This window comes from Lentinula edodes, assembly GCF_021015755.1.
Source record: "Lentinula edodes strain Le(Bin) 0899 ss11 chromosome Unknown C8R40scaffold_1, whole genome shotgun sequence".
Classification (NCBI taxonomy): domain Eukaryota; kingdom Fungi; phylum Basidiomycota; class Agaricomycetes; order Agaricales; family Omphalotaceae; genus Lentinula; species Lentinula edodes.
Window position 1 is genome coordinate 1,045,140 of NW_025764307.1, and position 27,770 is coordinate 1,072,909.

Below are 27,770 nucleotides of genomic sequence, written 5' to 3' on the forward strand. Positions count from 1 at the left end.
GGCGCCTGTCAGCTCGATTTTACGGACGGAGTCCTCGCATTCATACAAAATCATAATCATAACTATGTACACCAGGGAACCGCATGATAGCATCTGGAAAAGAAAGATACCTGATCGAAAGCTCTATATATACTAAACGGACAAAATTTGACACCAGTCGGGCCCAGTCCCAATGAGCGCAAACTTGAAGAATACGGAAGATAGACAGCAGTAGATATACGGTTACGAACTAAACGAGTGGGAACTGTTCGAGCAAGGTTAACGAAAGAGATACGACTAGTACTTAAGAGTTGACCACGCAATTTGTGACCTAACATAATGATATACCGAGAGTAAAGAAAAAACAAGAATACACCGCAGTCAAACCTCTGTACAAGTTGCTCACCGATGCGAACCCGGAGCGAAAGCTTCCCTCACACTGCGTCTTAGTTCCTCGTGATCTCGAGTTGAGCTGGCTACGGAAGATCCAGGTTGCATATGCGAAGGGGTCAGGCTGGAAGGAGCCATAGCTTCCAGGTCGCCATCCACATATTCCAGAATTCTGCGCGATAGAAGTTGAATTTCTCCTTGACCGTCATTTGTTTCGGTGTCATCATAGGAATGTGACCGATGTGAGCCGACTGAAGAAGATGGTGTTGAAGCTTGAGAGGTGGCGAGGTTGCGGATGTTAGGAACGAGAAGGGTAGAGCTTCGGATATTGCTGATAAGTTGAGGGTCTATTGACATATGAGAATCATCAATGGTTATTATGTACGGAAAGAACTGACCGCCAGAGTCAAGAAGCTGGACGATTGTCCATACGGCGATATGCTGGAAGGTTGCATCAGGACTGCTAAGGAAACGATAAAGATATCGGTGCATCCCGCCATCGGGTTTATCCCAAACATCATTAAACGCAGAATAATCATCATTAGCAGTGCGGCCATCTGGAAACATTGTCAAAATTTCTCTGTAAACATCGTCGAACTTTACTTACCTTTCGATGATAAGTTTCCGAGAGCAGCAGCGCTATTGCCCTGCACTTCCGAGCTCGGTGAATTGGTCAGGGGAATCAGAACCTCGCAAATTCCCATCTCGAGCAGTTGACCTTTAAGTTCATCTGCGAACAGTGTCAGGATTCTTGGTAGAATTTTTCGACAAGCGAACTTGCCACTCAATGCTAACACGGCTACACAAGCTGTCATCTCGCTCTGCACATTCATTGGAACTTCAAGGACCAACTCTTTGATAGACACCACAGCGCCGGCCTTGACTATCGCTGTCTTGTTCTTCTCTGAACTAGCTGCTAAATTTCGAAGGGTGGAAATAGCGTGACACTGGACTTCTTCATTATCTTTGAATGATAGAAGGTTGATAAGTGGTTGTAAGAAACCGGATTCAATGATCGGAGATTCGTTCTGAGGGTGTATGGACACATTGCGTACACATGCGGCAGACGAAAGAATGAGGGGAAGGTATGCGGATTGGAGGAGACGTAGCAAAGAAGATAGTCCGTCTGCACGAACGATTTCGAGCTGATATTTCTCTACAGAAAAATGAGGATACATATGAGATAGAAACAAAATAGAAACGGACCGTCACTGGCTAGATTACGAAGAGCAAGAGCAGCCTGACACTGGACCTTCAAGCTCGGGCTGTCCATCAACATTACCAGGCTTGTAACCAATTTGGGTTCAGTGTTGGCCAACTTCTTCCGATTTGCCCCTGTGAATACCCCATTTCGTCAGTGATACAAGCTAAGAACTCAGACACAACTTTACCATCTACGGCAATGTTGCTAAGTGCAGTTGTGCAGTAGTATTGAACGTCGGTGTCTGGTGAGTTCAGTAGGCTTACTAGCACGGGAATGGCCCCGGCATTTACAAGCTGTTGACGGTTCTCGTCTAAACACCTATTAGATGTCGCGACATCCTGTTGTGTGAAATGTGTAGTTACCAGAATGGGTCATATTGAGAAGAGCCCCAGTAGCATTTCTCTGTACACGCATATCCTTGGAACGGGCTAGACGAGTAAGGGGAACCAATGCACCAGACTTGGCAATCTTTGTTTTGTTATCGTCTAGTATTCATTGATGAGGTTGCTTTCTTGAAAAAAAGATTGTAGTTCATACCATGCGTTGCAAGGTTGGTGACGCAGCCGACAGCATTACACTGAACCTCAACATTGGGACTGAGCATTTGGCGAATTAGCGGTTCCAAACCACCGAGTTTAACGATCAAGAGCTTATTGTCGGCTAAAGAAGCATAAGAAGTCGTTTAGATTTATAGGAACATCGAGCGATTTGACCGGGGCTTACTGTTCACCGCAAGATTACCCAACGCCGCACTAGCCGCCCGCTGGACTTCGGTATCGTGACTGCTCAGCAAAAAAAGTATTGGGTCGAGAGTGTCCCGTCCAACGGGGCGCACTTCCTTTTCGGTAATTTCAGCAAAGGCCAGAGCTGCGCTGCGCTGAAGATCAACATTGTCGGAAAACGAAAGTGTGGTCAGTGCGGTAAGAGGAGAGCCGCTGAAAAAATTTGTAGTCGTCCGGTCTGCCAAGTATTATTGCCTTTCAGCATAGTATCATCAATCGAGAAAACAACTCACTCTCAAGATACTGAAGAAGATCTGCTACTGCCTCCCGCTCATTCTCCAGTAGCAAAGGCTCATACGCCTGAGACCTACGCGATCCAACTTGAAAGTCAAAAGAAAAGATTGAAGGAATGAAATATGGGGTTAGGAATGAACGAGAACCAAGAAGTTGAAAATCACACACAGCAAGAATCACAGCAGCTTGTAATATTCCCCATACTAGAGAAGCAGAATACACGACAGAATTAAGACAGGGCGAAATTTGAGAAATAGAACAGGTTGTTGGCGAGAGGTAGGGGCGAGAAAAGGCCAAACCACCTTCCAATTAACTTCCGAATGCTGCTTACGTCATCAATTAGTGCAGGGTTAAGGTTTATAAGATTCTCGCATGCGACTACGCAGGACTACGCCAACATATCATACAACGACATTCGTATATGTACAAGTAGAAATAGAAGACGAGGCGACTATATCATGACCCTTTCTGACCAACAAAAGAGAAGCTCCCAGCGGCAAACCAGCGTTCGTTTGCTTCCTTCACCCGTTGTGCTGCAGCAGCACGATTGGTCAATTCGAAACCTAGGGGATATCAATGATCACGCCATTTGAAAGATAGTATGGAGTAACCTTGAGCAGGAGTCACACTTAGTGAAGTCGCCGTTCCAGAAGACTGCGAACCTCCAGCTTGAGCCGCGCGAGTAAGCGCAGCCGTACGTAACTTGTTCACTCTTGACATCTTGGCTGTAAGATATTAGTGACAGACAGCAAAGAACTTTGAGAGCACGTGAAGTACCTTTGTTCCTTGAATCGCCCATACCTGCTCTGACTTTACCGGAACCAATCATTCCAAGTCCCTTCGTTTGGTCGAATGCACCGACTTCTTGTTCAGCCTCACCAAAAGCCATGCGGTTTTGCAATTTTCCCAGCTCTGTCTGGGCGTATGCTTCTTTGGCTTTACGGGCACTGCAAAATGAACCATCAAGCTCTGCGGTGCCAACACTGCATTCTATCTTACCGCTTTCCTCCGCGTCGCTTCTTTGGCCCATCATTGGGAATAGGTAGAGCCTTTACGACCTTGGCAGGCGGAGGCGCAGCGAGTCTATCGATATGTTTAAGGATTTTATCTCGCAGCTCTTCACCGAAAGAACCTGTGTTTTGTTGATGATAAAGTGTTCAAATACTAGAATTGATATCACGCACCATTTCGCTTCTGCCGTTCCAAGTCCATACGAGCAGCAAGGACGGCTTTTGCTCCCACAGTACGTTGAACCTTCAGTTGGTATTCCGGGGGAGTTTTAATTACCAACTCGGATTGAAATATGAAACCAGTATGCCGTTTCTGCGTGACAGACGAAAAACCTGCAGCGATTTTCTTTTGTGCACCAAGGAGCTGAGAGTCAAGATGAGAAGCGACCCAGGGACTGAAAAAGGTATCAATAACGAACAGGGACATTGCATGCAGGCATTTTCGCTATTCCACCCAGCCCGCCAGCGACACCAAGAAGCTTTGCAGCTGTCGTTGTACCTACGATTGCAGATAGATTCGGGGCAAGGATGTTCATTCGGGAGCTGACGTATAGAAAAATCTGAAAGTAGTTGACGACAAGAAAATGGAGTGATACTTGATATAGCACACACCTTTTTCCTAGCTTCTTCTAAACGGTCGGCCAGGTCGCAAGCTCGTTGGATCGCTTCCCACTCGGCTTCGGTAAGTTGCCGTCCTGACGTTGTGGTAGCTGTGACTACAACACTCATGATAATCGCAGGAGGTAAAACACCCGCCAAGTCAACTTTGGTGAGATCCTTGAAAGTCAATTCGACGACAGGTCACAAAGAAGAAAGTAAGGAGCATACCTCGCTGTTTCTTAACGCTCTGACAGAGCGTATGAACATCGTGGGGTCTGTTACCAATTGCTCCAGTTCCGGAAATTTAGGTGCATAATGGTCACGAATGAACTGAGAAGAGACGCAGAAGCATTTCAGAATTCACATAAGTAAGAAGTAACTGACAGTTCATTTGCCTTGTGCACCAAAAGTATCTCATTATCCACGTCGACAGAAAGGTTGTTAGCTTGAACAATGACATTATATTCCGGATTCATGTGAGCGGGGAGGGCCATGGATTCTGCAGAACTTGGCTTTGCCTGATATTTCTCGATGTCCTACAAGAATATGTCAGCATGCAATGAATAAACTGATAGTCAACAGACGAACCTTAATAATGTCCAGCATCTTCTTGCTGCCCTCAAGTTTCGCAATTTTACTAACGTCCGTTATACCTCCAAGATCCATAGCTTGCACATCTTCCGCGTCAAGCTCCTCTGCGGGCCTTATTCCCCCAGCGAGCACCATTCCTTCGGCTCCTTGATTCTCCCCCGTATCTCCTGCCTCATCGTCAGCCATTTCATCGTCAGAGCCTTCTGCTTTTCGTTTTCGAGTTGTTTCTGTTGAAGATCCGGCTTCATTCTCTTTGCTCTCCTCCTCGTTGTAGTCGTCCACATCGTCATCGAGACCGTCAAGATCAGCCAAAAGCTCGTCTGCTAGGCCACTCATTGTAACAAGGATTCTGAAGGAGAGAGAATGATTACTTACATAATTTGACAGCTAAATGAAATAAAAAAATCGGCGTCTAAAGACAAAAGCTCTTCCTGGTAATGAATGTTTCTTGAACTTCTGAAACGACTTTCTGCATCCTCCCTGCGACGATTTATTCATAATCAACCGCGAAGGATGAGATATATCTCCTTAAAAAATGCCGTAATGGACCGTGTCATGGCTCCTGATGAACTGAAGATACAATTGACGGAAACAGAAGAGAAGATCTGCGTGTTATTGGATAAATGTAAAGAATATCTTCTAGCAGAAAAAGGGATTTCTACAACGTGTAGAATAGCAGGAGGATGGGTCAGGGATAAGGTCATACCAAACGATCATTCCTGAAATATCGTTCGTACTAAGTGTCTTGCAGCTTTTGGGCTCTCAAAGTAACGACCTTGACATTGCTCTGAGCGACATCATGGGCCTCGCTTTCGCTCAACATCTCGCTGAATTCGCCAAAAGTCAAAATATCGAGGTCGGAACTATCAGCAAAATCGCGCAAAATCCAGATCAATCGAAACATTTAGAGACAGCTACATTCAAAATGTTTGGACTGGAGATTGACCTAGTGAATTTGCGTAGTGAAGAATATGCTTCGAATAGCCGTATTCCCACTGAGGTGGTGAGAATTCAAAAAACGGTACTTATTTGGCCGTCTGGATTAAAGAGATCTTTTCAGACATTCGGAACGCCGGTACAGGATGCGCTACGGAGAGATATGACTATAAACGCGCTCTTTTACAATGTGCATACGCGTACAGTTGAAGATTTTACAGGAAAGGTGAATGAATCTTATGCTCAATATGTTTATGGAGCATTATTTGAACGTGAGTTCAGGGTCTCAATGACCTACGCAATGGCATAATTCGGACACCTTTACCTCCTCGGGAGACCTTTTTGGATGATCCATTGAGGATCATCAGATGCATCCGTTTTGCAAGCCGCTTTGGTTTTCAGTTTGTTCCCGAACTTGAGAACGCCGTAAAGGATCCCACAATTCAGGCAAGTTGTGGGATACTCCACCTAGGAAGCTCCTCACATTTATACAGGAAGCCCTTGTCTCGAAAGTAGCCAGAGAACGAGCAGGGATGGAACTGACGAAGATGATGAAAGGTCAGTGTTATCTTGTTCTTTAAACGAATAAATACATGATCCCATCGAATTCTAGGAAGGGATCCCGTTCATGCTATTTCTCTTATACAGGATCTCTCCCTGTTCGACCCTATCTTCTCCGTCATACCGACTGATGTCGTCTCGACGTTTTCTCACCCTCGAAGTGCAAACATCGACTCCCTGAAAGCCACTTCAATCTTAAGGCTTCTCCTTTCTGATACCTACACAGGTTTGACTCCGTTACATCCTCTTCTCACAAAGGCCATTCACGAAGACACGACATGCAAAGACCGCCTCTATCTCGCCGCTACACTCACGCCCTACCTGGGTGTCACCTACAAAGACAAAAAGCATAGAGAATTTCCCGCTATTACATATGTAATACGGGAATCACTAAAACTTGGGACGCAGAACCACTACCTGGACGGCATACCTGCGCTCTTCGCGGCTTCTGAAATCCTGAAAAATCCAGACCTAAACCAAGAGAAGTTCAGACAGTCCTCTGAACGGGTAATCATTGGTGAGGCCACATCCATCAAGCTTAAGTTGCTCTAATCCCAGCATAGGCTTGATGCTTCGCGAAAAAGCTGTTCACAACGCTAACACAGGGTCACATTGGACTAGTTCCTTGTTGTTCTCGTTACTTCAGGAATTAATACCATGTTGCGAGACCATCGAGGAGGGTTTGAAGGGCAAGCAGTCTGATAGTCTTTTAGGAGCTTGCTGACGTTTTCCTACATACAGTATCTGCAGCATCTGAAAAGATCACTATCTACAATCGCTTTGTTGAGCGTGTTGAAGAACTTGCGCTGACTAGTGCCGTGGACGCTAAGCCTCTGGTTGACGTATGTTATTTCTTCGCCATATTTCCGTTAGCTCATTGTGACCTTTCTAAGGGGCGGGAGATAGTTTCATTACTAAATGTCAAAGCTGGTCCGTGGACTGGTACAGCGCTCGCTCGTGTCGTCGAATGGCAACTCGAACACCCGGAAGGTTCAAAAGGTGAATGTTTGATGTGGTTAAAGGAGCAACTTTCAGCTGGCACTCTTGGCATTGACCAGAACGGTCCAGTGAGCAAGAAAGCACGAATATATAAGTAATGCAGAATCGGAATAGATTATTTTGGGTAATGAGATACATACAACAAGGATCTTATTCTACACAGTATATACTGTAGGTACATACATATATAAGTACAACAGTCTAGGAACGCGTCAACGCGATGTGTCATGAAATGAGAAAAATGGATATAAAACGTGAGTTGAATGGTATGATATGGTATGGGTTTATGTATGCTAGCAGTAAATGAAAAGAATCAGAGATTGAAGTACTGGTCGTAGTTCAATGTCTCGTCAAAGGTACTGGCCGTACTAAGGGAATAGGAGTAATTGAGCAAGTAGTCACTCTGTGAAAGGTTGGATGCGAGCAGCGCAGGATCGAACAACGGTGAAACTGGCGGTGGTGTCGAATTCCACAAGTCAATCTCGGATGTATTTTCAAATCCAATGCAGTCGTTAAAGAAGGTCTCGGAGGGAAAGGGTGTAATAGGCACAGGGGAACCGAGTTGAGAGTTAGAATCCCAGTTCGAATTGTAAGCAAAGTTCAACGAATGGGACTCTTCATAGTCATTGGCGGTCATGAACGATAACTAGAATGAACCAAGATTAAACAAAATCAATGAGAGAAGAACGAGATTCTTACCTCTTCTTGCCCGACCTCAACCTTGCAGTTAGGTGGGGATAAATCGAGAGAAGGAATGTCATCCGTAGGAATGAAACCTTTGGGGCTGGGAGGATAAGTAAGTTCCAACTCGTCGACAAAAGCAGCAGCGGAGGTGCTGGGTGATGGCGAGCGGGGAGGAGGGGATGGAACAAGCTCCGGGGTAGCGGGAGCTTCGATCTTAACTTCAGTGTCCGCGAGAGTAAGGGACACTCGCTTCTGCAAGAAATAGTCCCCTACAATTTTGTCGCACTTGGCTTTCTCCGCCCGGCTGTCCCGGGAGACCTTCTTCTTCAGCTTATTGGACTTGCGAGTACCGGGTGCATACTTGTACCCGGGATATTTGAGAGCGTGCTCCCTTTTAAGAACCTCCGACTCTCGCCTGAACGGCTGGCGCTCATCCTCTGACAGCGCCCTCCAATGGCGGCCAACGATGCGACTGACTTCTCTGTGATCGGTTTCGACGGCAGGGCAGCCTTTATTTTCTAACCACCAATGCGACCGAAAGACAATAAATGAATTCGGGGGACGAGGAATATGATCGTTGCCTTTGCGTTTTCCGTGAGAAGCTCGAACAGTAGGGTAGGGTTCAGAACGACGGAAGAACGAAGGAGAAGGGGGTGGGGAGCTCGAAGCGGAGGTATCGACTGACGCAGGTTCAGAAGGGTACCGGAAGATATCCGCGGCATCGAAATGTTCGAAACCGTCCTCTACAATAGGGGGGTCAGTCTAAGGTGAGCTTGAGTTGGATGTGAGCATCACGTACCATCGTAAGATTTTGGTCCTTGCCGCGATAGTCGACGGGATCGACGAGGATAGTCGTCACTGCTTCTGTGGACCGGCATAGCGTTGAAGAAGAGCAGAAGTTGAGCAATAGGAGTTGTGAGTTGTGAGGCTCAGCGGTAGGCTTGAGTGATTGACTCCCTCAAACTCTATCGCCTTTTGAACTCTTTTGAACTGGACGAGGGGAAGCTCATGATTACCATAATAAGAGCGTAGGAACTCCACTACTCTCTAATAGCACATCGTGTTTGCCTCGATGCATCTAAAGAACGCACTCTGTCAATACTCTGTCTGAATGTCACAGAACATATCCTTTTGGGGTAAGGGGCAGCATTCAAAATTCATGTTGACTTGAACATCAATGGTCGAGTTATCAAGGAAGCAATCAAGCAATCGGTGGCTTCAGCAACATCAGAGCAGCGCCGATCTTCCTCCTTGTTTCCTTCAAGGTGATTATACAAAAGACATTCTATGTAGTTGAGAGTGATTACTGTAAGTTAACATTATTGATCGTACTGAGATTGTGACTTCGAGGAAGCTCCAAACATTCACCCGTTGATTGTAGGTAGCAAGTATACATGAGACAGTGCGTCCCCATGACCTATCGCAGGAGCGTGTCAAAATGACACCGTCTGAGTCAATACTGTGGTCAAGGTATCGTCCGACTCTCCTTATCATGAGCTAACTCTTTGATTTTCCGTCTTTTTGATCCAGCGATCATTTCTCTGCAGAATGACGTCGAAAACTCACTCACAGGACAGGTTCTGAGTTGACTTACCTTTTCTTGATCGCGTCGTTGCGTCCTATTTTCCGTGCAGCATTCACCGTTTCAGGACGCTTCGTTTTTCCCATCTGTTTTCGTTTCATTTTCGATGGCTTGGGTAGTTTTGTGATCCATTCCGGGACGGATTGCCCGGATTGTAAGATGACATTAGCGATTCTGTACGAATGCTTATTGGAGCGCAAAAAACATCTGAGGGAAGATACAGGACGTACGCTTTGAGATATGGACCATCTGTGTCCGTGAAAAATGTGACTGCTTTTCCGGAGCGACCTGCTCGTCCAGTCCGACCTGTAATAATCACCGTTAGTATATCATGCAATTTTTCGAGCATCGTCACTCACCAATTCTGTGAATGTAGCTTTGTACGGTCGTCGGAAAATCGTAGTTGATAACCTCCTGGATACCCTTGAAATCCATTCCTCGGGCCATAACCTCCGTGCTAACCATGACCCAGCTTTCGCCCTTGCGCATGCGACTCACAGCATCCTCTCGCTCCTTTTTTGACATTCCCGCGTGTAAACAATCGACGTTGGAAATTCCGCTGAGTACAAGCTCTTCAGCCAGAGAAGATGCACGTGGCTGCGTGGAGGTGAAAATTAGAACTGGGGGATTATAGGGCTGTGAAAAATATGTGAGGAGGCTAGGTAGTTTCGAACCGTCATCTGCAACATATGTGAGTGATTGGGTGATGAGGGGGAGTGGGGTGTCCCTATAATGCGATCAGGAATAACTTGGGTACAGGTGAAGGTCAGAACACACTTGAGACCAACTACTACTCTGACAGGATCCTGGAGCATGTCCATGGCAATCTTTTCTGCATTTGCGGGGAGCGTTGCACTGAAGACCGCTTTCTGAATATTTGAATGTGTACATGCAGCAACAATTTCCTCAATTTGAGGGAAAAACTCCTTATCCAACATTCGGTCTGCTTCATCGAAAATCAGGTGTCGAACGCTATGGTATCACAGCAGTTAGTTTCGGAGGCGAGGTTTTCGGACAGCACTCACTTGCTCAGTGATAATGATCCAGACTGCAATGAGGCGACCAAGCGCAGTGGCGTGGTGACAATCATATCTTGGAGCACGCCAGCTCAAATTGTTTCTGCGGATGAATGGAGTTCTCTACGCACCGATTTTATCCCGGACGGCTGTATCTGACAATGTGTTCGCAGTAGCTTTGCTAAATAAAACAATCTTCCATTTCCGGCCCTGTGTTAGCTTAAGACATTCATTGTGGATTTGATGAGCTAATTCTCGAGTGGGCGCAAGGACCACAGCTCTGACACCAAGTCCAGCGTCTGATCCAGTACTTGCTACCGGAGCACGAAGGGAGGCGAATGTAGGTAGGAGATACGAGACTGTTTTTCCTGTACCGGTCGGAGAAATAGCAACTAAATCTCGACCCTACAGAGATGAGCAAGGACTCATCTGAAAGTAAGTCAAGAGAACACACCTCTAGGAGTATTGGGGCACCATATGATTGAATCCCAGTTGGGTATGCGTAACCATTCTTCGACAAATTTGACAAGAGGTTCGACGAAAGCTGGTAACGATCTCGTAAAGCTTCGAACGTCTCCGCAAAATCGGGAACATTTGAGCCTTTGGTGGTTACACGATGGCGTTGGTGCGGAATGTTATTATCATTTTCAATTTTTGAGGTATCTTGAGGTTCATCCTCTTCCATATCCTCCTCTAGCTCGTCCTCGGCTTTGTCACCTGCTTCCGCGACTTTTCTTTTCTTTCCAGGTCGTCCGCCGCCAGCATCATTTTTCCTCTTCCCTTCAACCCCTTGTGCGTATTTGAAGAAGTCAAGCGTTGCAGGAAGTTCAGAGCCTTGACCTGACGTCTGTGGCCGCTTCAATTTCGATTCTGATTTCTACAGATGCGTCAATGTCAATGAATTTCGAGGAAAGGCGCGGATATCACGTTGAATAGGTCCACGTCCTTCTTAAATCTGTTTTTGTTGAACTGAACGCCTCCTCGAGAGAGTACCTGGAAAGCCTCCATGGATGTGAAGATAAACAAAAAAAGAGATAACACAGAAAGATAAGATAAGATCTCTACAATCATCAGTCTCGTGGCTTTGCCTTTCAAGCATAAACGGCGAAACGCATGACACTGGAACCTCCGTCCGGTCCACTCAAATATAAAAATCTTCGACGCCATATGTTTTTCGCGTCCTTATGATACCTCATATAAAGCGATGGTCCACAAGGTTTTTCCCTGTTCATCCGACATTGGTCCGCCTACACTTCTTGTGTCCTGAATAATTCTCGTGGTATAAAGAACACCAGACCTGGGTTCAAACCCTGCGGAACCGATCATGGCTTACAAGTTGCTCTCCGTTCTTTCAACGATCGCGCTCGCACAAGCAGCTGTCATCGTACCGGGAGCTAGCTGGACTGATACTGAAGGAAATGTCATCCAGGCTCATGGCGGAGGCTTTCTGAAGGCATGCTTCTTACTAGTATCTACTATGGTGATCTTACTTGGTAGGTAGGTGGACTCGACCTATTATTGGTTCGGAGAGGACAAAGTTCTCGACAGCACGTTATTCCATGCAGTTTCATGCTATACAGTGTGTACCTCTCTTGATCTCTCAAGAGATCGTCCCCCCTTCATAATTCGTCTGTAGTCGACCGATCTTGAGACCTGGACCCGTCAAAATGATGCTTTGACACCTATTAGCGGAACCATGATTTCGACTTCGGATGTTGTCGAGCGTCCTAAAGGTATATATAAGTTAGTAACGTTATTCCAAAGTTAACCTTTCGTCTACAACAGTAATCTTCAATAGCAAGGTAATTTGTCCTTCCATCAAATGCGCATGGGATGTTTGATTTGAATTCTCAGAACTCGGAATATGTTATGTGGTTCCACTCTGATACATCCAAGTAAGTTGCTCAGATTTTCCGATGCTATGTATATGCTGAACGCATACAATCTAGCTACGGTGCAGCAATGGTCGGAGTTGCTACAGCGAAAACTCCTTGTGGGCCTTACACGTACAAAAGTAGTTGGAAGCCCTTGGGTTCGGACTCAAGAGACGAAGGGCTCTTCCTTGATGGTAAACTTTCGCTTCCCATTCCGCAGTGTTTGTCATAATCCATTTCACGTACTACAGATGACGGTGAATACCTCAATCATCTACCAATGTTGTTCTGTCTCCTTCTAAATGTTTATAGGCACGGCTTACCTTCTTTACGCCTCTGACAACAACCAGGATTTCAAGATTAGCATGTTGGATGCCAACTACTACAACGTCACCGAACAAGTAAGCGTCTTGACAGGTAAGTAATCTCGTTTTTGTTTTTATAGTGCAGGGCCTCGATATCAATGACGCCCAATCGGCAGGCGCTACTCTGGAGGCACCGGGTGTTGTAAAACGTGATGATGTATGAGCGTGTCCAAAATTTTCAACTCTGTGGAAAGTAACGAGCTAAATGTTTCCAGATTTACTATCTTATCGCTTCTCATACGTCAGGTTGGGATCCAAAGTGCGCACAATGAGTAGTTTCTTCATCCGCTCTCGACTGAAGCATATTCTATAGTCCCAACAAAGTATTCACAGCATCCGTTCGTCCTTGTTTTTTCTTGCACACAAATCACTCATTAGAACACGTGGCATCCAGTCACTCGCTGGTCCCTGGTCCGCTCAAGTCGATATCGCACCCGAAGATACGAATACTTATTACTCCCAGAACGCCTACGACATGCTGTTGGGTACAAATGGAATATATATGGGTGACCGGTGGGACGTCTCGGCGTTAGGTAGTAGCACATATATCTGGTTCCCCCTATCATGGACTTCTGGACTACCTGTAATCGTGGAAGCCGATGTGTGGAGTGTTGATCTGGCAGCAGGTTTGGATGAAACTTTGAATGCACAAGATCCTGAGAATAACTATTAACCCAGGGACATACACAATTGCAACGGGAACAACGTATGAGGCTGAAAGTGGAACCCTGGGCGGATCATCAGAGCTTTTGACCGACTCGTCGTACTCGGGAGGAGAAGCTGTTGGATATTTGGGAAATGGAGGAACTTTGACTCTGAACAACATACTAGGAATCGGAGAAGCTCAATGGATATCATTGTACTACGCCAATGGTACGCTTCAACCATGACAGTGACTACTTATCATTCATAATTCGTGATCACCAGGAGATTCTACTTGGAGGAACACCACCCTATCGGTGAATGGGGGCGCGAATGTAGTTATACAGCAGCCTAGCTCCGGAGGAGGGCATGTCATCCAGTCGGTGCCCGTAAAGGTGACTCTTAAGAACGGTGCCAATATCCTCACTTTTTCAAGTGGACAGGCAAATTATGCTGGAGATCTTGATAAGATCATTGTATATACAACAACGTAAAGATTTGGGCAAACTTAATCTATCTGTGACTATCGTATCCGGCTACATAGGATACCTTTGCTGCGCCTGCGGAAGCCAGGTTCTTGTTGAATGCGTGAGACTTTTCGGCCTTTTGTCCTTTTTCCATCCTCGACATGACGGTGTTGTTTATCGGCCTGATTATTGTAAGTCCAGTATCATGTAGATGAATTGACTAGCTCATATGTGTGTCTTCTTCTTTCCGCAGTAACTGCGTTAGGATTTGGTGTTGATATGAAGGCCCCTTAGGCCCGCGATTCCGTATACATATAACCCTCCCATCCAACTTGATTATTGTGCACTTGAAGTACATCCCCCAGGCATATCTCATTGTATTATAACTTTCGCTCAACTGTCCACAAACTCTTCTTGAAAAATGGTCGAGAACGACCTCCCAAGTGCCCAGCATGATTCTATAGAAACAAGAGGGTACCAACAAGAAATGCTTGAGGAGAGCCTGCGTCGTAACATAATCATAGCCATGGATACTGGTTCAGGAAAGACGCATATTGCCGTGCTTCGAATAAAGCATGAGGCGGAGCGCGAAACGAGGAAGGTTCGTCATTTTTTCCTGTTCATCGAGCCCATATTCACGAATAATCTGCTAGCTCTCGTGGTTCCTTGCACCTACTGTTGCACTGTGTGAGCAACAATGCAACGTTATCAAAAGTGCTTTGCACGTCTCCGTTGGCCAGATCACAGGGGCGCTAGCGCCCGACCAGTGGAAGGACGCTGTGGGTATCAGATTGACGGTCAATCAACTTCAACTGATAATATATTAACTAGAGTCTTTGGAAAGCAGTGCTGAACACTCACCAGGTCATGGTCTCGACCCCTCAGATTCTTTTAGATGCTCTGCGCCACGGCTATATCATCATGGGTGATATCGGCCTCATTATTTTTGATGAAGCCCACCATGCTGTGAACGATGATCCATACAACCGAATCATGCAAGAATTCTATCACCCCTTGCCGGCAAGGGATCCAAGTCTTGCCAATGTTATGAGTAGACAGAGTCGAGAACGCCCAATGATTATGGGTCTTACCGCAAGTCCAATTTTTGGTGGAAATGTTGACAAATCATTCCGGTAAGTGTAAATTAGAGGATGCTTATCTCACTGACACGGAACTTGAACTTAGGATAATAGAAACAAATCTGGACTGTAAAATCGTGTCTCCTCGAGCCTCCCGCGCGGAGCTGAAAAAGTTTGTGCACCGACCTGCCTTCCGACATGTCATGTACAATTCTACAGACTCAATGAATCTTCCCTTCTCCACCAACTTGGCTTCACTCGAATCTGTCGTTGAACACCTTGAGATTGACAACGACCCTTATATAAAATCCCTTCGAAATCAACTCTCCAGATTAGACCCCCACACAGCAGAATACCGTCGTATCGACCAGCAACTCTCGAAAACCATGGCAAGCCAAGGAACATTCACGCATAAAGGACTCCGAGACTTTGTTTCATCCGCGCGAGAGATCTTGAGGGAAGTGGGTGTCTGGGCAGCAGACTGGTATGTTGCAGAAGTCCTCCAGCAGGCGAAGAAGGCATCACAGTCGTCGGAGCATGTCATGCCCTCCTGGCAAAGCCAGGAGAAAGCATATTTGCTGGGTATCATCAACCAAATTATGATCACACCTGTTTCTTACAATACCGACGATATCATCGATGATCAGTCTGACAAAGTCACAGCCCTTATAGAGTGCCTTCTAGGCGAGAAGGAGGATGCCGAGAAAGAGAACGAAAGATTCAGCGGCTTAATCTTTGTACAACGCCGGGACGTTGTACTTGCGTTGACAGAGTTGTTAAAGCATCACCCAGTCACTAAATCTGAGTTTGAAGTAGGTTCTCTGCTTGGGGCATCCGATAATAGTCAACGGCATGCATTTCTAGACATCACGCGAAAGTTTCTTAAACGATCTCAGGACGAGACGCTCACGGACTTCAAACTAGGAGACAAAAATCTTATCATCTCCACTGCTGTTGCAGAAGAAGGGATTGACGTCCAGGCTTGTGGGTGTGTCATTCGTTGGGATCATCCCCCCAACATGGCTTCATGGGCACAGAGCCGCGGTCGAGCTCGAAAAAAGCGCAGTACATTCATCATGATGTTCGAAACAGGAAGTGTGGATCAAGGGAACGTGCTGAAATGGGAGAAGCTGGAGGAAGAAATGGTAGCTAGGTATATGGATCCTTCGAGAGACCTAGCGATGGAAGAGAATGAGCATGATGCAGATAACGAAGATTTTCCTCCATTTCGTGTGGAGTCAACGGGGTACGCTTGATTTTATGACAAACAACTTTCTCGACCTAATGGATTTCATAGTGCATTACTCACTCTCCAGTCGGCGATACCACACCTCAATCACTTTTGCGCCGTGATGCCTCATCGGGGCCACTTTGTATATCAACCATTGTATGATCTAGACCCTCCAGATTATCCAATTGGATGGCATTCCTTCAATAACCACCACACATCAAGCACCTACGCTGGTCCTTGGGCATCAACTGTGACTCTCCCTCGAGTTCTACCTCAGGATCTTCGAGTCTTTCGTACCCCGCAAATTTATACAACAAAGGTGTCTGCCCATCGCCATGCAGCATTCGAAACCTACAAAGTTCTCTATCAAAAAGGGCTTCTTAGTGAAAACCTCCTTCCGCTCGTTGATGAGGACCCGGAGATCGAGGAGCTCAAAAAAGCAATCGAGAAACGTACTGGCATGGCCAGTGTATCCTTACAGATGGATCCTTGGGGCCCCGATATGCCTGAAGAAGAGCAAGGAGGCTGGTTCGTCTCCCGATTGATGGTCGGAAATCTTCCTCCAATACAGATGTTGACTCGAAGGCGGCCTCCATTATTGACTTTGGCTGATGAGCTGAAGTTGTATCATCCTTCCTTGCAAACATTAGATATTCTATTAGAGCCCTTGGGTAAGCTCGGCGCTTTAGATGATCGAATCTTGGAAGTACGAGAATACACCCGTATGCTTTTCTGGAGTATAAACGGGTCTCGCATGAAATGGGATGACACGGATTTCGCTTACTTGTTCTTTCATCCTTCAGAAACCTCTTTTACTCAATGGAATGCTCGCCGAGCATGGTGGAAGCACAATCGGATGGATGTTGACGGTACGGCTTCAACGGTCCGTTCTCCAACTGATTTCACAATCCCCGCCCTCACATTCGGCGAGATATTCCATTATCCAAGTGATATTGGAATGGTGTACAACGGGTCCTCATCGTTTAAAGCCTACGAGTTTGTGCAATGGAAATGGGATTCCCTTAACGAGGAAGAAGAAGCCACCCTTTTGGAACGATATGCACGTTCTGAAGACGTTCAGATACGGTACCCACTTCTCGAGGTTCGATCCTTCCACCCGCGGACCAACTTCCTCTTACCCCGATTTGGGCCTGCGCCATCGCAACCATCTTTCTTCCTCCTTCCTCAACACGCCAGCATTCCACTACTCTCACAGGCAGAGACTAATCACGCGTTTCTGTTACCATCCGTCCTACGTGCACTTGCTCTTAATTTAACAGTTGATTCACTTCGAACAAATCTCTTTACTCAGAGCTCTATTTTGTCAACAATTCCGAACTCTTTTCTAATCACGGCGATGTGTGCTCCCGTATCTCAGGAACCTAAAAATTACCAGAGATACGAGACGCTGGGAGACACGGTCTTGAAATTGGTTGTAGCCTTACAGTTGCTGGCCGAATATCCCCTCTGGCCAGAAGGCTACTTGACAAAACGAAAGGACCATTCAGTGTCGAACGTCATGCTAGCCAAAGAAAATGTAAGCAGGGAGCTCTATCAGTGGATCATCCGTGGTCAGTATAAGTTTTTCTACCTTGTTAAACGCATCAATCAACCCTCCAATTCCCAGATCGTTTAGTTGGGAAGAAGTGGAAGCCGCTATATCTCTCACAAACTGTTCCATCGGAAAAACAGATCTCAGATGCTCCCGAGCAGGTTCAAAACAGTGATACGCCGGAGTCAGCGATGATCAACACTTTGTTAAACCCTTCGATGAATGGCTCAACGGAAGAAAACGAGGACAAGAAGAAAAAGAAGAAAGGAAAGCATTCACAACAACTTTCAACTAAAGTTCTCGCAGATGTAGTTGAATCTTTAATTGGTGCTGCATATGTTCATGGAGGCCTCTCCCTTGGATATGAATGCGCCAGGTTCTTCAAATTGAATATTGAGTCTTGGCTTCCTATACCGGACCGCATAATCAGTGTCCTCATGCGTGCAGACATGATGTACACATCCTTCACCTCAACTTCACCATCCGAAGAAATTCAGTTTCCCCCGCAACTGTCCAATGTGGAGAAAATCATAGGGTACACTTTTCTGAGGCCTACACTCCTCTTGGAGGCTCTGACTCATCCGTCATGTCAAGAGGATCATGGTACAATTTCCTATGAGCGCATGGAGGTGAATACTTTCGTTATCATATTCTCATCTCGCCCTTCTGATTCTTCTTTAGTTCCTTGGTGACGCAGTTCTGGACATGATTGTCACCGATTATTTGTTCTACGCTACTGGAAAGAACGGGAAAGCCAAAGAATACTCCCCGGGGCACATGTTTTTGCGGAAGAGTGCAACAGTCAACGCACATATTTTGGCCTTCGTGTGTTTGAAATCGAAGCTGGAAGTGAAAGCACAGATGCCGAAGGCTTATGCATTGAATGATAATGCAGAGGATAAGGAGGGTACTAGCAGCAAGAAAAAACGGTACAGGGGTGAACAGAAAATTGTTCTAGAGGAAGAGCAACACACGGTCCATCTATTCAAATGTCTTCTCCACTCCAGTACTCGTATCCTCGATGACCAAGATCTTACCTACAAACGCTTTCTGAAATTTGAGGCTGAAATTATTCGGGAGCTAGAAAAGAATGAACGACCTATCTTTCCTTGGGCTGCATTGACCCGGATCCAAGCACCCAAATTCTTCAGCGATATGATCGAGAGCATCCTCGGCGCGGTCTATCTCGACTCTGAAGGCAACATGGACGTTGTGCGGGAGGTGATGCTTAGCTTGGGTCTATATCAAATCCTCGAGCGCATAGTGAAGGAGGATCTTGATGTTCTTCATCCTGTATCGAGGTTGTCAATGTGGGCTGCGACACAAACGGTAACTGATCCGGATGCGGACCCGGAAGCAATTCACAAGAAGATCAAATATGATTTCAAGAAGGAGAGAGGGAGAATAAGTTGTGCTGTGCTGGTAGATGGCATCGAATTGGAAGGATCTATGGTAGATGATGTATATGGAGGCAAGGCGACCCAGGAAGAGGTAAGGCTCGCAGCTGCAGAGAAAGCAATTCAGATACTGAGGTTGAGAGATGTTGGAGTTGAGTATGAGTCACTGAAGAAGAAACGGAAGCCGAAGCCGAAGAAACAGAAGGAAGGTAAAACAAGTAACAAAGCACCAGAAATTGACGATGTATAGATCATTGACACAGTCTCTAGCAAGGTATTTTCTGCATTATATAGCTTTACTTACATATATATCTCATGAACTTAAGACAATCATGTCATTCTAGGCTCCACTATTGTGGACTGCCCCTTGCTTGGGTTTAATTTCACTGAATATGCAATAAGTATATATGTTTCTTCAATTCAAACCTGTAATGGTGGCAGGGACTTTGGCAAATAAATTCACTATGACATGCATATATATGCTGCCCTCCATATTGAGAGGTGTATGTTGTTTGCATCTGCAAAACCTGTATACTTGCCAGAGCAAGGATACTGGCTGGAGAGCGCTCTCTAGCAACGAAAGCACCCAGAGCAAAAATCAAAGCCTGCTCTGGGTGCTTTTGCTGCTGGGAAGTACTCTGAGCTGCTTTCGGCTATTTAGCCTAAAATACAGGTTTTGCAGATGACTTTTCAGATACCATCTAAGTATTGCCCATGGAGAAGTGGGCCACCATAGTGCAAAACATGAATTATGTTGTAGAGGCTAGCATACCCTGATTCAACAAGGGGCTATTGTGTACAGGTATTTACAGACAAATTGAACATATTTTGATGTTACAGATAGTAGAAGCAGAGATGGTCATGTAACAAATAAATTACAGGAGTGAGGTGGCAGGCTAGTGGATTGCCAACTTTGCTTAATATAAGGCTAATTTCTTGATACACATACTCAACGTATTATATATTTGTATTTTTGTTGTTCAAAACATGTATCATAAATTTCAAGAACAAAATACACTCATATTGAACAAGATGAATCGAGCAATGAATGGTTTTTATGTGTATCAAGAAATTAGCCTTATGTTAAGCAAAGTTGGCGAACCACTAGCCTGGCCGAGACCACTCGAAGTATTCATGTACAGGAAAAGCTTGCAATTAGCATTGAGCATCGGACCAGCACACCAGGAACCCTAGGCTGACCCAGAATGCCTCTACCTCGGAACACAAAGTAGTAGGCTGAAGGTAGAATGACAGAAAAAGGGCGGAGGTCAACCGCCAAAACCAGATGTCGATTTTTGGCAGGAGTGGGGGAGAATTAAGAAGTTTCCGTAATCATCTCACTCCTCGACTTTCATGAACTTGTGTTCAGGGCAACGCTCGAGCATACTTTACATGATGTACACAGAACTTGTTATCCAAAACTAGCTATGCAGCCTGAAGGTATTGAGTGACCCATATTTTGCAAAAGTTTGTCTTCCCATGAGAAACTTTGGATGGAAGGACTGCTCTACGATCATTAAATGTATATGTACAAGAATGAACTAACAAACGGAAGACGGAGTCAATCTAATGAGACGAAACGCTCTACATAATAAGTATCTACTGAGAATTAGAAGGAATTGCAGATAGGGATATGATACATATATTAGATAGTCCGGTCAGTATAAATGCAAACCATATTAATCATAACTCAAGCTGTTTCTATTGCTATTGCGTTCCATCCTTTCTTGAGTTGCTGTGAAATTACAATAAGAGTTGACTATAATAGGATTGGAAGAGAATGATATACCTCAAAGAAAACAAAGAGCAGGACAGTATTGGGCCCTAGACGAATGAATGCCGGTGTCCACCCCTTGAACAGGAACTTCGGACCTTCCTTTTGTAAGGAGGTCTTTAATATATGGAGCACACTATCCTTGGAAGTCTGCGACAACATCCATCAATCAGCGTGTCCAAAGTCTGGAAGATAGCCTACCGAGGTCATCACTCGTGTCCGCAGAACATCTGCAGGAGAGCAAACAGCTGCACGGGAGATCAGTTAGCACGAACCTACTTATTATTAGCATGAACGCGAACTAGTTGCGAAAGTTCCTGCAAGAAGACTGGCGAGCGTGTGGAGCGCAAGGCTGTCGTGTAGTTGATAGTCCAAAACAGGGATAGTTTTGTTCAGAAGGGATGACTTGAAGAGATCGTATCTAGCACGTTCGTCTAGTCATTCGTAGTTTATACAAGCGGCAGAAACAACGCACGACCCCACTTGAGATGCCTATAAATAAGAATATGCTTAGTCGCGTTATCTGCTCAAGCTGGACGTTTGCTCACGTTCATCAACATTGCTCTAGTCTTGAGCGATCGAATTCATGAACAGACAGAGGAAGCACTAACAAGCCGTGCAACTCACAACATTAGTCCCGAGACCCCTAGCCATTCCCTTGAAACCTTCCTGCTGGGCTAGATTGGCAAGGCCAGAAAGCGCGTTTGAATAATTAAACCGATGCTCCTGTGGCTTGATCACGTCGCTGGTCATCCGGACGAGTAGAATATCTGGAAAAAAAGGAACGTTCAGTACACAACCTGGAAAGAAAAGCTAAAATGACAACCTGCAGGATTTCCAGCTATTCCGCCTAATCCTCCGGCGAGACATGCAGCAGCTAGCAATTGTATCGAAGAAGGCTTGCCCTTTTGCGATAATCGTCGCTTCATTTCTTCGTAGGCCCCAATACGCACTAGAGAATACGACATTTGCCGCAGTAACGAAGCGGTAAGGCCAGTGTATATGCTACGGAAACCTTGAGACACGATAGATTTGCGTAGGACGAAGAACATGGAAGGAGGTTTGGTTCCCGCGGCGGCTTTAATGGTTTGCATTCGACTGGCATGAGTGATAATGAGGGAACAATGCTTGATAATCGAAAAATAGCTGTACAGACACCTTAGTTAGGTCCAGAGGATGCGTACACGAAGCGGCCACTATGGAACAAGTCAGAGAAGATATCTTCTTCGTATCTACACACGCACTGGATGCCGCGACGCCTGACACGAGAAGAAACTATAATCAGCAGTTGCGATGGCAAATTCTGGATTAATTGCGAACCTCCAAGCCTGGAAGCAGATATTAGCAATGGTTTGTGAGATGGATAGCTACTACACTAGCTCACCAGAACGGATATACAGTGGTCATGATTGTGGCGAAGCAAGTCCGAAGAAGCTCTGTGAGTGAGAGATACGCGCCGCAGGGCTTTATAATGGTTAGCCGCACCCCTCACAGACAGCACTTTATAGCAAGCTCTGCAAAGTCAAGACTCTGGGAAGGTTTTCGGCGCTTCGGGCGATTGTCAACGCGACAAAGCTATCGGATTTGCTCGGATTTAATGTTCATTGAATTTACCACGGTTACTACTAGCTTTTCGACCGAAAAAATGCAATAGAATGAGAGTTGTAGAATGAACAGCGGTAAGGGGTGTTCAATTCCAGCTTTGACCTAGATTTATAAAGCTCTATCGGTAGAGGTCATGAGATGAGGTCACTCGGGTGCTTCAGATTTTACCGTTTACGCTACTAACCGCCTGTTTTCGTGGAGGCACGTCGCGAATTCTGCTTGCTTCTTCCTCGTGCTGATTAGCTTCGTGGTCTTCATACTCTATATTAGAAATGCATCGCTTTCTTACTACTCTTCATACATCTCCTCTACATGGATTCAACCAGTGGTATCGTTCACAACAGCGGTGTAGCAAACGGCGACTTGGTTCATTTACCTCTCGAAGAGGTTCGCGTGAATTCCTCAATTATTGACAGTGAGTGTGCAGTCAACGCCACATTTATCGTGACTAACATGAACGGACAGTATCGGCGAGAGTAACCCTGACTCAATCGTTCCTCAATCCATCTGAGCATGCCACAAATAAAGCAGTATACTATTTTCCAGTGCCAGCATCGGCAGCTATCTGTGCTTTTGAGATGCGACTCGATGATGGGCGAATTATTAAAGGCATTTCCAGAGATAACAAATCAGCTGTGGAAGAGTTTGAGAGAGCTGTCAGAGAGGGCAGAGAAGCGTCTCTCCTGAAATGGGTCACAGATGATAGTTCGTGTGCCCCATTGCCATCTACACAAACGGAAACAACTAAATTTGTCGGACAGTATTCACCATATCGATCGGCTCCATCCCGGCTCACCAGACGGTCGAAACCAAGCTCGTAGTAAGCGAGGTATTTCACAAGTATTGACGTCCCTTGCTAAGTTTTATCCTAGTTTGTGATGAACCTGATGAACGAGGACACCGACCAAATTCGTTTTTATCTACCCATGCATGTTGGTCAACGCTACGGCGAACTACCACTGGAGCTCGTCGGTTCCTCTCAAGCGTCCCCACAGACACGAGTTCGCATTACCACTGATATTCAAACAAGCGGGCGCATTCTAAAGATTGATAGTCCAAGTCACGCAGGCGAAATCATTTCCAGCCAGTACCCTACTCACCTGAATCGTCCATCACGACGTAGAGCGACGGTCAAGTTCAAGTCCAAAACTTTCCTCAACTGTGACTTCGTCCTTATCATAGAGGCTGAGAAGCTCGATTCCCCTCGATGCTTTGCAGAACTTGAAGGCGATCCCGATCGTAAAGCCAGTCTAGCACTGCAGTTGGCGATTGTTCCAAAGTTCAATTTAGTTTCGAACCGACCTCAGGAATACATATTCGTTGTTGATAGAAGTGGTAGCATGGCGAATGCTCGTATCGAGACTGCTAAACGTACTCTTGAGATGCTCCTTCGTATGCTTCCACAAAGTCAAACATTCTTCAATATAATTAGTTTTGGGAGTGATACTGACCGTCTATGGGATGACAGTCAAGTTTATAGCCAGCGTACGCTTGACATTGCGGTATGATACATATGCTTTCACAATACCTAGTAAGCTAATAATGTTTTTTCAATTCCCAGACAAGTCTAGTTGAACGTATGGATGCAAACTTTGGAGGCACTGAAATTCTTAATGCGATGCGGAATGTCCTGAGCTCCCGTCGTTCAGACATAGCGACTGCGATTTTCCTTTTGACAGATGGCGAGGTCAGAGAATTTGTTTCTTGTCCTCAAATTTACAATATGCTTACTGGCACCATACTATTTTAGGCTTATCAAATCGATGATACGACAAGACTTGTCCAGAATGCGACCGATAGTGCATCGGCGTCTGCCCCCCTTCATGTCTACGTGCTAGGCATAGGTGAACAGGTTTCAACGGCAATGTGCGAAGGAATTGCTGGAGCAGGAAATGGTGTATGCTTATTTGCCCATCAAGCGGAAAGCATCACCTCGAAATGTGCTCGTCTACTTCGTGCAGGTCGAACGCCTTTCATCAAGAATGCCACGATCGACTGGGGTCTTTCAGAAGAATATATCGCCTCGGCCTCGAATTCAGTCTTCTTTTCCAATAATGCATCTTCCCAAAGGCTTACTCGCCTTAGGTCCTTCCCTGTTCTCCAACAAGCACCGACCAAAATAGGCGATATTCATGCTGGAGTACGCTTCACAGTATACGCGATCCTTCGTCTAAAGAGAGTTGCTGTCCCTGTAGAAGTGATTCTTCGAGGTAACCTCGATGACACAGGCGAACCTTTCGAGTGGCGTGTTCCCATCCGAGGTGTTCAATTGACTAACGAGGAGCCAGGACTTTCAGCTATCCACACAATTGCAGCCTGGCACTTCATTCAAGAACATGACATGGGCCGTGCGCCCCTCCCGTCGTATCTTCCTAGTCCAGGAATCATTCCTGCACTCAAGGAACTGCACGAGGCAGCAATTATTCGTTTGGGTGAGACATATCAGCTTGCCAGTCGATACACATCCTTTGTTGCTGTTGAATCAGGGAGAGCTGCAAGTCGTGGGAGGCGACGTCGGAGTGACTTTGGTAGTTGGACCCCTGAACCTGCGGCCAGTCGCTCACGGTCACCTAGTCAAGCCGCTTCCGGTGTCAATACAGCTGGGTCTCTGAGCTCACCGTTGAGGACTCTCTATGCAGATCTTATATCTGGACTGACAGCACTATTTGCACCCACGAGCTCATCCACCACGATGCCGGGCGAATGGCCAGAGCATTCTCCATCGACCACTACTGTCCATGGCGATAACACTGATGAAGGGTATCAAAGTTCAGATAGCGCAAGAACGTTTACAACTATCAGTTCTGTCTTTGGATGGAATTCAGAAAAAAGCGATTGGAGTGATTCTCCTATCGCTGAGGAAACTCAAGGAGGGCCTGCCCCGCAATTCGTGCCTGTACGTTTCGCCCCTCCTCACATCCAACAATCATCTCTCCCTATCCCGCCTCGAACTCGTTCCCCTCCTCCTCCTCCTCCAATTTTGCCGGAAATAGTGGACCTGGTCAAGGAGCAGCAGTTTGACGGATCATACAATCTCAACGATAAGCTACGCTTGTTAGTTGGTGATGCAGCGTACAGTGAACCATTAACGCGTGGATTGGACCACAAGACATGGGCAACAGCGCTGTCAGTGGCATATATCAAGATACAACTGGGGAACCAGAGAGAATTGGTCGATGACTTGGTGTATAAATCGCTGGAGTATTTGCAAATTGGGGGTAACGAATATTTGATTGAACGAGCTACAACCTTAATAACAACCATATGATATACTCTTTCGGGATTTATGTATTTGACAAAGTGAAAGTCGGAGAAATTTTAGTCTGTTTGAATAGGAGCAGGTTGACCTCCCTTGGCAGCAGACGGGGTAAAGGTGTGCCAGCGGTCATTGAACCGAACGTCTTCGCGAGATCAATTAGTGGTGACAAGAAGACATTAAGAAAATTAAAACATACCCAGGGGTCGGCCGCCATACATATATTGTTGGAATTTTGCTACGAACGAAGCATTGAGAATGGGTCGTACGCAAGACCAGCCGGCACTCACCAATAGCAGTTTCGCCTTCTGTGACCTGCGCAAATTGAACTACACCGCAACCCTTGGAGCGAGTACCTTCAAACAGAATCTCCGCCAACTCAACTTGACCCGTGGTTTCAAACAGCTCGACAAGATCTTCATTCGCAGTGGACCATGGCAACTGTAGACAAAGTGAGAAAGTTTCGCTGATCAGCAATGCTATACGTACGTTGCGAACCATGATCTGCTGACTGGGTTCGGGTTCGGTATAACCTCCGCCTGGATAACCCATACCGGCGCCAAACCCGCCACCATAGTTATCCATTCTCAAACCCGAACCATGTTGATCGGGTCCTGAGTAGTCTGCATATAAATCTCTGTTAGAGAAATCACGACCGGGTCCGCCGCCGAAACCTCCTCGCATGCCACCTCTGAAGCCACCTCTGAAGCCTCCACGTAAACCACCGCGAAGTCCGCCACGGAAGCCTCCGCGTCCTGGTCCAGTCAGACCAGCAAAGCGGTCCTGATATCAAGCAGTTAATATAGATCGAAACCCATTGGTGTTTGCATACCTCGCGGACTTCCAAAACGCGCCCATACCAGTCAAAGCCATGATACATGCCTATGATGAGGATAATCAATCAAATTCGTGGGAAAAATATGTAACTACTCACTAATGGCTTGCTGAGCGTCCTTGGGGGTCTCAAATACAACTGTACCAGAACCTTTGGGACGACCATCCGCTCCAATGTTGATGTCCGCACGGATTATATTTCCGGCTGTGCGAAACAGATCCTTGAGGTCTTGCCATCCCGCCTGATAGGGGAGCTAGAAAGCAAAATTGATGTAAAAATGAATGGAAGGTCAAACGAACTTACATTTCCAACGTAAAGTTGATTGCCGGGATTATTTTGAGTGTGACCAAAGTGGTTGTGAGAAGCAGGACGCGGAGGAGGTGGAGCATTGAAGCCCTGCCCAGCCATCGCCATACCCATCTTACCAGGAACTGGGGTAGCTCCAAAACGAGAATCATTTTCACGATCCTGTGTGGTCTAAGCTCGCTGTATGAAGGACAAAAGAAGTATCATACCTCTCGAATGTAGACCGGTCGTCCAAGTAGTGTCATCTCCGAAAGTTCACGGATAGCACGCTGCGCATCCTCGGTAGATGAAAATTCCACGATGCTATGTAGATAAAATTGAGCACATGGGTGACGAACATGGGCTCGACATACCCGCATCCTTTAGAAACTCCCATGGGCGTCACCAAGACTTCGGCGAATAGAACTTCTCCAGCTGCCAATCCCAAAAAGAAAATCCCATCAATATCCTCTCTACATCTCCATTTTCCAAACAAAAAAAGAACAATCGCCCTCGGCAACTCGGGACAGAAACCACAGTCGTTGCCTCTCTGGACAAATTGAACGAAGGCGTTCAAAGAACAACGCGTCCACTCATGTCAACGGCATTCTCTCTTTCGCCACTACAAACTCAAATATACAAAAGATCCCCCACCCACCTCCCCTCATGAATTCCATGAGATCGCGATATCTAACGTCATAGCTGAGATTGCCAACGTAGACGCGATTTTCTCTCTTGCTGATTTTAGCGAATTCCACAGCCTCTTCGTGCTCTGCATTCATGGGGCCACCCAAAGAACGAGCAAAAGATTCGGTGCCCTTGCGCTCTCTGCTCCTGGAG

At 46.1% G+C, this 27,770-nt stretch overlaps 10 protein-coding genes across 10 annotated transcripts; 4 read left to right on the forward strand and 6 right to left on the reverse strand.

Annotated features, from left to right (window-relative positions):
* On the reverse strand, positions 1–2,866 carry C8R40DRAFT_1269778 (vacuolar protein 8). Its single transcript, XM_046234027.1, has 11 exons — positions 2,758–2,866; positions 2,589–2,675; positions 2,297–2,533; positions 2,111–2,233; positions 1,936–2,058; positions 1,761–1,883; positions 1,576–1,704; positions 1,151–1,525; positions 977–1,099; positions 768–926; positions 1–716 (listed from the first exon to the last, which is right to left on the reverse strand). The coding sequence occupies exons 1-11, from the start codon at positions 2,789–2,791 to the stop codon at positions 382–384; spliced, it is 1,848 nt and encodes a 615-aa protein (XP_046092342.1). The 5' UTR covers positions 2,792–2,866; the 3' UTR covers positions 1–381.
* A 67-nt stretch (positions 2,867–2,933) lies between these two features.
* C8R40DRAFT_1269779 (Nop domain-containing protein) lies at positions 2,934–5,148 on the reverse strand. The gene is made up of 10 exons (XM_046234028.1): positions 4,788–5,148; positions 4,595–4,735; positions 4,428–4,529; positions 4,212–4,376; positions 4,019–4,159; positions 3,774–3,963; positions 3,589–3,721; positions 3,367–3,536; positions 3,201–3,314; positions 2,934–3,152 (listed from the first exon to the last, which is right to left on the reverse strand). Exons 1-10 carry the CDS (start codon positions 5,124–5,126, stop codon positions 3,046–3,048), a joined length of 1,602 nt encoding a protein of 533 aa, XP_046092343.1. The 5' UTR covers positions 5,127–5,148; the 3' UTR covers positions 2,934–3,045.
* A 197-nt stretch (positions 5,149–5,345) lies between these two features.
* On the forward strand, positions 5,346–7,384 carry C8R40DRAFT_1032298 (uncharacterized protein; the record flags this gene model as incomplete). The annotated part of the gene is made up of 9 exons (XM_046223248.1): positions 5,346–5,489; positions 5,542–5,793; positions 5,851–5,952; positions 6,009–6,177; positions 6,225–6,288; positions 6,344–6,804; positions 6,851–6,967; positions 7,029–7,129; positions 7,181–7,384. 9 exons carry the CDS (start codon positions 5,346–5,348, stop codon positions 7,382–7,384), a joined length of 1,614 nt encoding a protein of 537 aa, XP_046092344.1.
* A 107-nt stretch (positions 7,385–7,491) lies between these two features.
* C8R40DRAFT_27879 (uncharacterized protein) lies at positions 7,492–9,130 on the reverse strand. The gene is made up of 3 exons (XM_046234571.1): positions 8,770–9,130; positions 7,986–8,713; positions 7,492–7,932 (listed from the first exon to the last, which is right to left on the reverse strand). The coding sequence occupies exons 1-3, from the start codon at positions 8,846–8,848 to the stop codon at positions 7,600–7,602; spliced, it is 1,140 nt and encodes a 379-aa protein (XP_046092345.1). The 5' UTR covers positions 8,849–9,130; the 3' UTR covers positions 7,492–7,599.
* Positions 9,131–9,136: 6 nt separating this feature from the next.
* On the reverse strand, positions 9,137–11,602 carry C8R40DRAFT_1077157 (P-loop containing nucleoside triphosphate hydrolase protein). Its single transcript, XM_046226971.1, has 9 exons — positions 11,496–11,602; positions 11,023–11,445; positions 10,700–10,973; positions 10,578–10,644; positions 10,330–10,524; positions 9,912–10,279; positions 9,783–9,858; positions 9,565–9,726; positions 9,137–9,511 (listed from the first exon to the last, which is right to left on the reverse strand). Exons 1-9 carry the CDS (start codon positions 11,574–11,576, stop codon positions 9,436–9,438), a joined length of 1,722 nt encoding a protein of 573 aa, XP_046092346.1. The 5' UTR covers positions 11,577–11,602; the 3' UTR covers positions 9,137–9,435.
* A 68-nt stretch (positions 11,603–11,670) lies between these two features.
* On the forward strand, positions 11,671–14,013 carry C8R40DRAFT_27950 (Arabinanase/levansucrase/invertase). The gene is made up of 14 exons (XM_046234575.1): positions 11,671–12,021; positions 12,070–12,147; positions 12,205–12,301; positions 12,354–12,370; positions 12,423–12,463; positions 12,518–12,636; positions 12,694–12,699; positions 12,755–12,859; positions 12,924–12,964; positions 13,023–13,066; positions 13,121–13,145; positions 13,202–13,433; positions 13,486–13,680; positions 13,735–14,013. Exons 1-14 carry the CDS (start codon positions 11,893–11,895, stop codon positions 13,941–13,943), a joined length of 1,338 nt encoding a protein of 445 aa, XP_046092347.1. The 5' UTR covers positions 11,671–11,892; the 3' UTR covers positions 13,944–14,013.
* A 324-nt stretch (positions 14,014–14,337) lies between these two features.
* On the forward strand, positions 14,338–19,425 carry C8R40DRAFT_1164658 (uncharacterized protein; the record flags this gene model as incomplete). Its single annotated transcript, XM_046230537.1, has 7 exons — positions 14,338–14,517; positions 14,570–14,695; positions 14,748–15,049; positions 15,102–16,241; positions 16,293–17,797; positions 17,854–18,407; positions 18,460–19,425. 7 exons carry the CDS (start codon positions 14,338–14,340, stop codon positions 19,423–19,425), a joined length of 4,773 nt encoding a protein of 1,590 aa, XP_046092348.1.
* A 1,165-nt stretch (positions 19,426–20,590) lies between these two features.
* Positions 20,591–22,541, reverse strand: C8R40DRAFT_28068 (dicarboxylic acid transporter). Its single transcript, XM_046234578.1, has 12 exons — positions 22,334–22,541; positions 22,270–22,277; positions 22,194–22,208; positions 22,106–22,145; positions 21,776–22,047; positions 21,577–21,719; positions 21,498–21,518; positions 21,425–21,441; positions 21,252–21,370; positions 21,151–21,197; positions 20,965–21,099; positions 20,591–20,910 (listed from the first exon to the last, which is right to left on the reverse strand). Exons 1-12 carry the CDS (start codon positions 22,354–22,356, stop codon positions 20,866–20,868), a joined length of 885 nt encoding a protein of 294 aa, XP_046092349.1. The 5' UTR covers positions 22,357–22,541; the 3' UTR covers positions 20,591–20,865.
* Positions 22,542–22,866: 325 nt separating this feature from the next.
* C8R40DRAFT_1031896 (von Willebrand factor type A domain-containing protein) lies at positions 22,867–25,822 on the forward strand (the record flags this gene model as incomplete). Its single annotated transcript, XM_046223211.1, has 6 exons — positions 22,867–22,969; positions 23,020–23,259; positions 23,316–23,374; positions 23,427–24,056; positions 24,116–24,241; positions 24,305–25,822. The coding sequence occupies 6 exons, from the start codon at positions 22,867–22,869 to the stop codon at positions 25,820–25,822; spliced, it is 2,676 nt and encodes an 891-aa protein (XP_046092350.1).
* Positions 25,823–25,872: 50 nt separating this feature from the next.
* C8R40DRAFT_1031348 (uncharacterized protein) lies at positions 25,873–27,712 on the reverse strand (the record flags this gene model as incomplete). The annotated part of the gene is made up of 10 exons (XM_046223164.1): positions 25,873–25,955; positions 26,010–26,048; positions 26,101–26,251; positions 26,300–26,593; positions 26,643–26,692; positions 26,745–26,898; positions 26,949–27,113; positions 27,161–27,254; positions 27,305–27,365; positions 27,589–27,712. 10 exons carry the CDS (start codon positions 27,710–27,712, stop codon positions 25,873–25,875), a joined length of 1,215 nt encoding a protein of 404 aa, XP_046092351.1.
* Positions 27,713–27,770: the final 58 nt, after the last annotated feature.

What these genes read in the sequence shown, in the direction of transcription:
- C8R40DRAFT_1077157 (XM_046226971.1), bottom strand. Translation starts at nt 11,576, where the DNA reads ATGGAGGCTTTCCAGGTACTCTCTCGAGGAGGCGTTCAGTTCAACAAA. An exon ending in AGGACGTGGACCTATTCAAC is followed by an intron (nt 11,446 to 11,495) that starts GTGATATCCGCG and finishes ACGCATCTGTAG; the next exon opens with AAATCAGAATCGAAATTGAA. An exon ending in AGCCGTCCGGGATAAAATCG is followed by an intron (nt 10,645 to 10,699) that starts GTGCGTAGAGAA and finishes GCGTGCTCCAAG; the next exon opens with ATATGATTGTCACCACGCCA.
- C8R40DRAFT_1269778 (XM_046234027.1), bottom strand. Translation starts at nt 2,791, where the DNA reads ATGGGGAATATTACAAGCTGCTGTGATTCTTGCT. An exon ending in CACCAACCTTGCAACGCATG is followed by an intron (nt 2,059 to 2,110) that starts GTATGAACTACA and finishes AATGAATACTAG; the next exon opens with ACGATAACAAAACAAAGATT. An exon ending in CGGAAACTTATCATCGAAAG is followed by an intron (nt 927 to 976) that starts GTAAGTAAAGTT and finishes CAATGTTTCCAG; the next exon opens with ATGGCCGCACTGCTAATGAT.
- C8R40DRAFT_27879 (XM_046234571.1), bottom strand. Translation starts at nt 8,848, where the DNA reads ATGCCGGTCCACAGAAGCAGTGACGACTATCCTCGTCGATCCCGTCGA. An exon ending in AGGACCAAAATCTTACGATG is followed by an intron (nt 8,714 to 8,769) that starts GTACGTGATGCT and finishes CCCCTATTGTAG; the next exon opens with AGGACGGTTTCGAACATTTC. An exon ending in TTGAGGTCGGGCAAGAAGAG is followed by an intron (nt 7,933 to 7,985) that starts GTAAGAATCTCG and finishes GGTTCATTCTAG; the next exon opens with TTATCGTTCATGACCGCCAA.
- C8R40DRAFT_27950 (XM_046234575.1), top strand. Translation starts at nt 11,893, where the DNA reads ATGGCTTACAAGTTGCTCTCCGTTCTTTCAACGATCGCGCTCGCACAA. An exon ending in ATGCAGTTTCATGCTATACA is followed by an intron (nt 12,148 to 12,204) that starts GTGTGTACCTCT and finishes ATTCGTCTGTAG; the next exon opens with TCGACCGATCTTGAGACCTG. An exon ending in ACAAGTAAGCGTCTTGACAG is followed by an intron (nt 12,860 to 12,923) that starts GTAAGTAATCTC and finishes CCCAATCGGCAG; the next exon opens with GCGCTACTCTGGAGGCACCG.
- C8R40DRAFT_1269779 (XM_046234028.1), bottom strand. Translation starts at nt 5,126, where the DNA reads ATGAGTGGCCTAGCAGACGAGCTTTTGGCTGATCTTGACGGTCTCGAT. An exon ending in TGCCTGCATGCAATGTCCCT is followed by an intron (nt 3,964 to 4,018) that starts GTTCGTTATTGA and finishes CTTGACTCTCAG; the next exon opens with CTCCTTGGTGCACAAAAGAA. An exon ending in AAGTGTGACTCCTGCTCAAG is followed by an intron (nt 3,153 to 3,200) that starts GTTACTCCATAC and finishes GATATCCCCTAG; the next exon opens with GTTTCGAATTGACCAATCGT.
- C8R40DRAFT_28068 (XM_046234578.1), bottom strand. Translation starts at nt 22,356, where the DNA reads ATGACCACTGTATATCCGTTCTG. An exon ending in CCTCTGGACCTAACTAAGGT is followed by an intron (nt 22,048 to 22,105) that starts GTCTGTACAGCT and finishes CACTCATGCCAG; the next exon opens with TCGAATGCAAACCATTAAAG. An exon ending in TGCTCTTTGTTTTCTTTGAG is followed by an intron (nt 20,911 to 20,964) that starts GTATATCATTCT and finishes GTAATTTCACAG; the next exon opens with CAACTCAAGAAAGGATGGAA.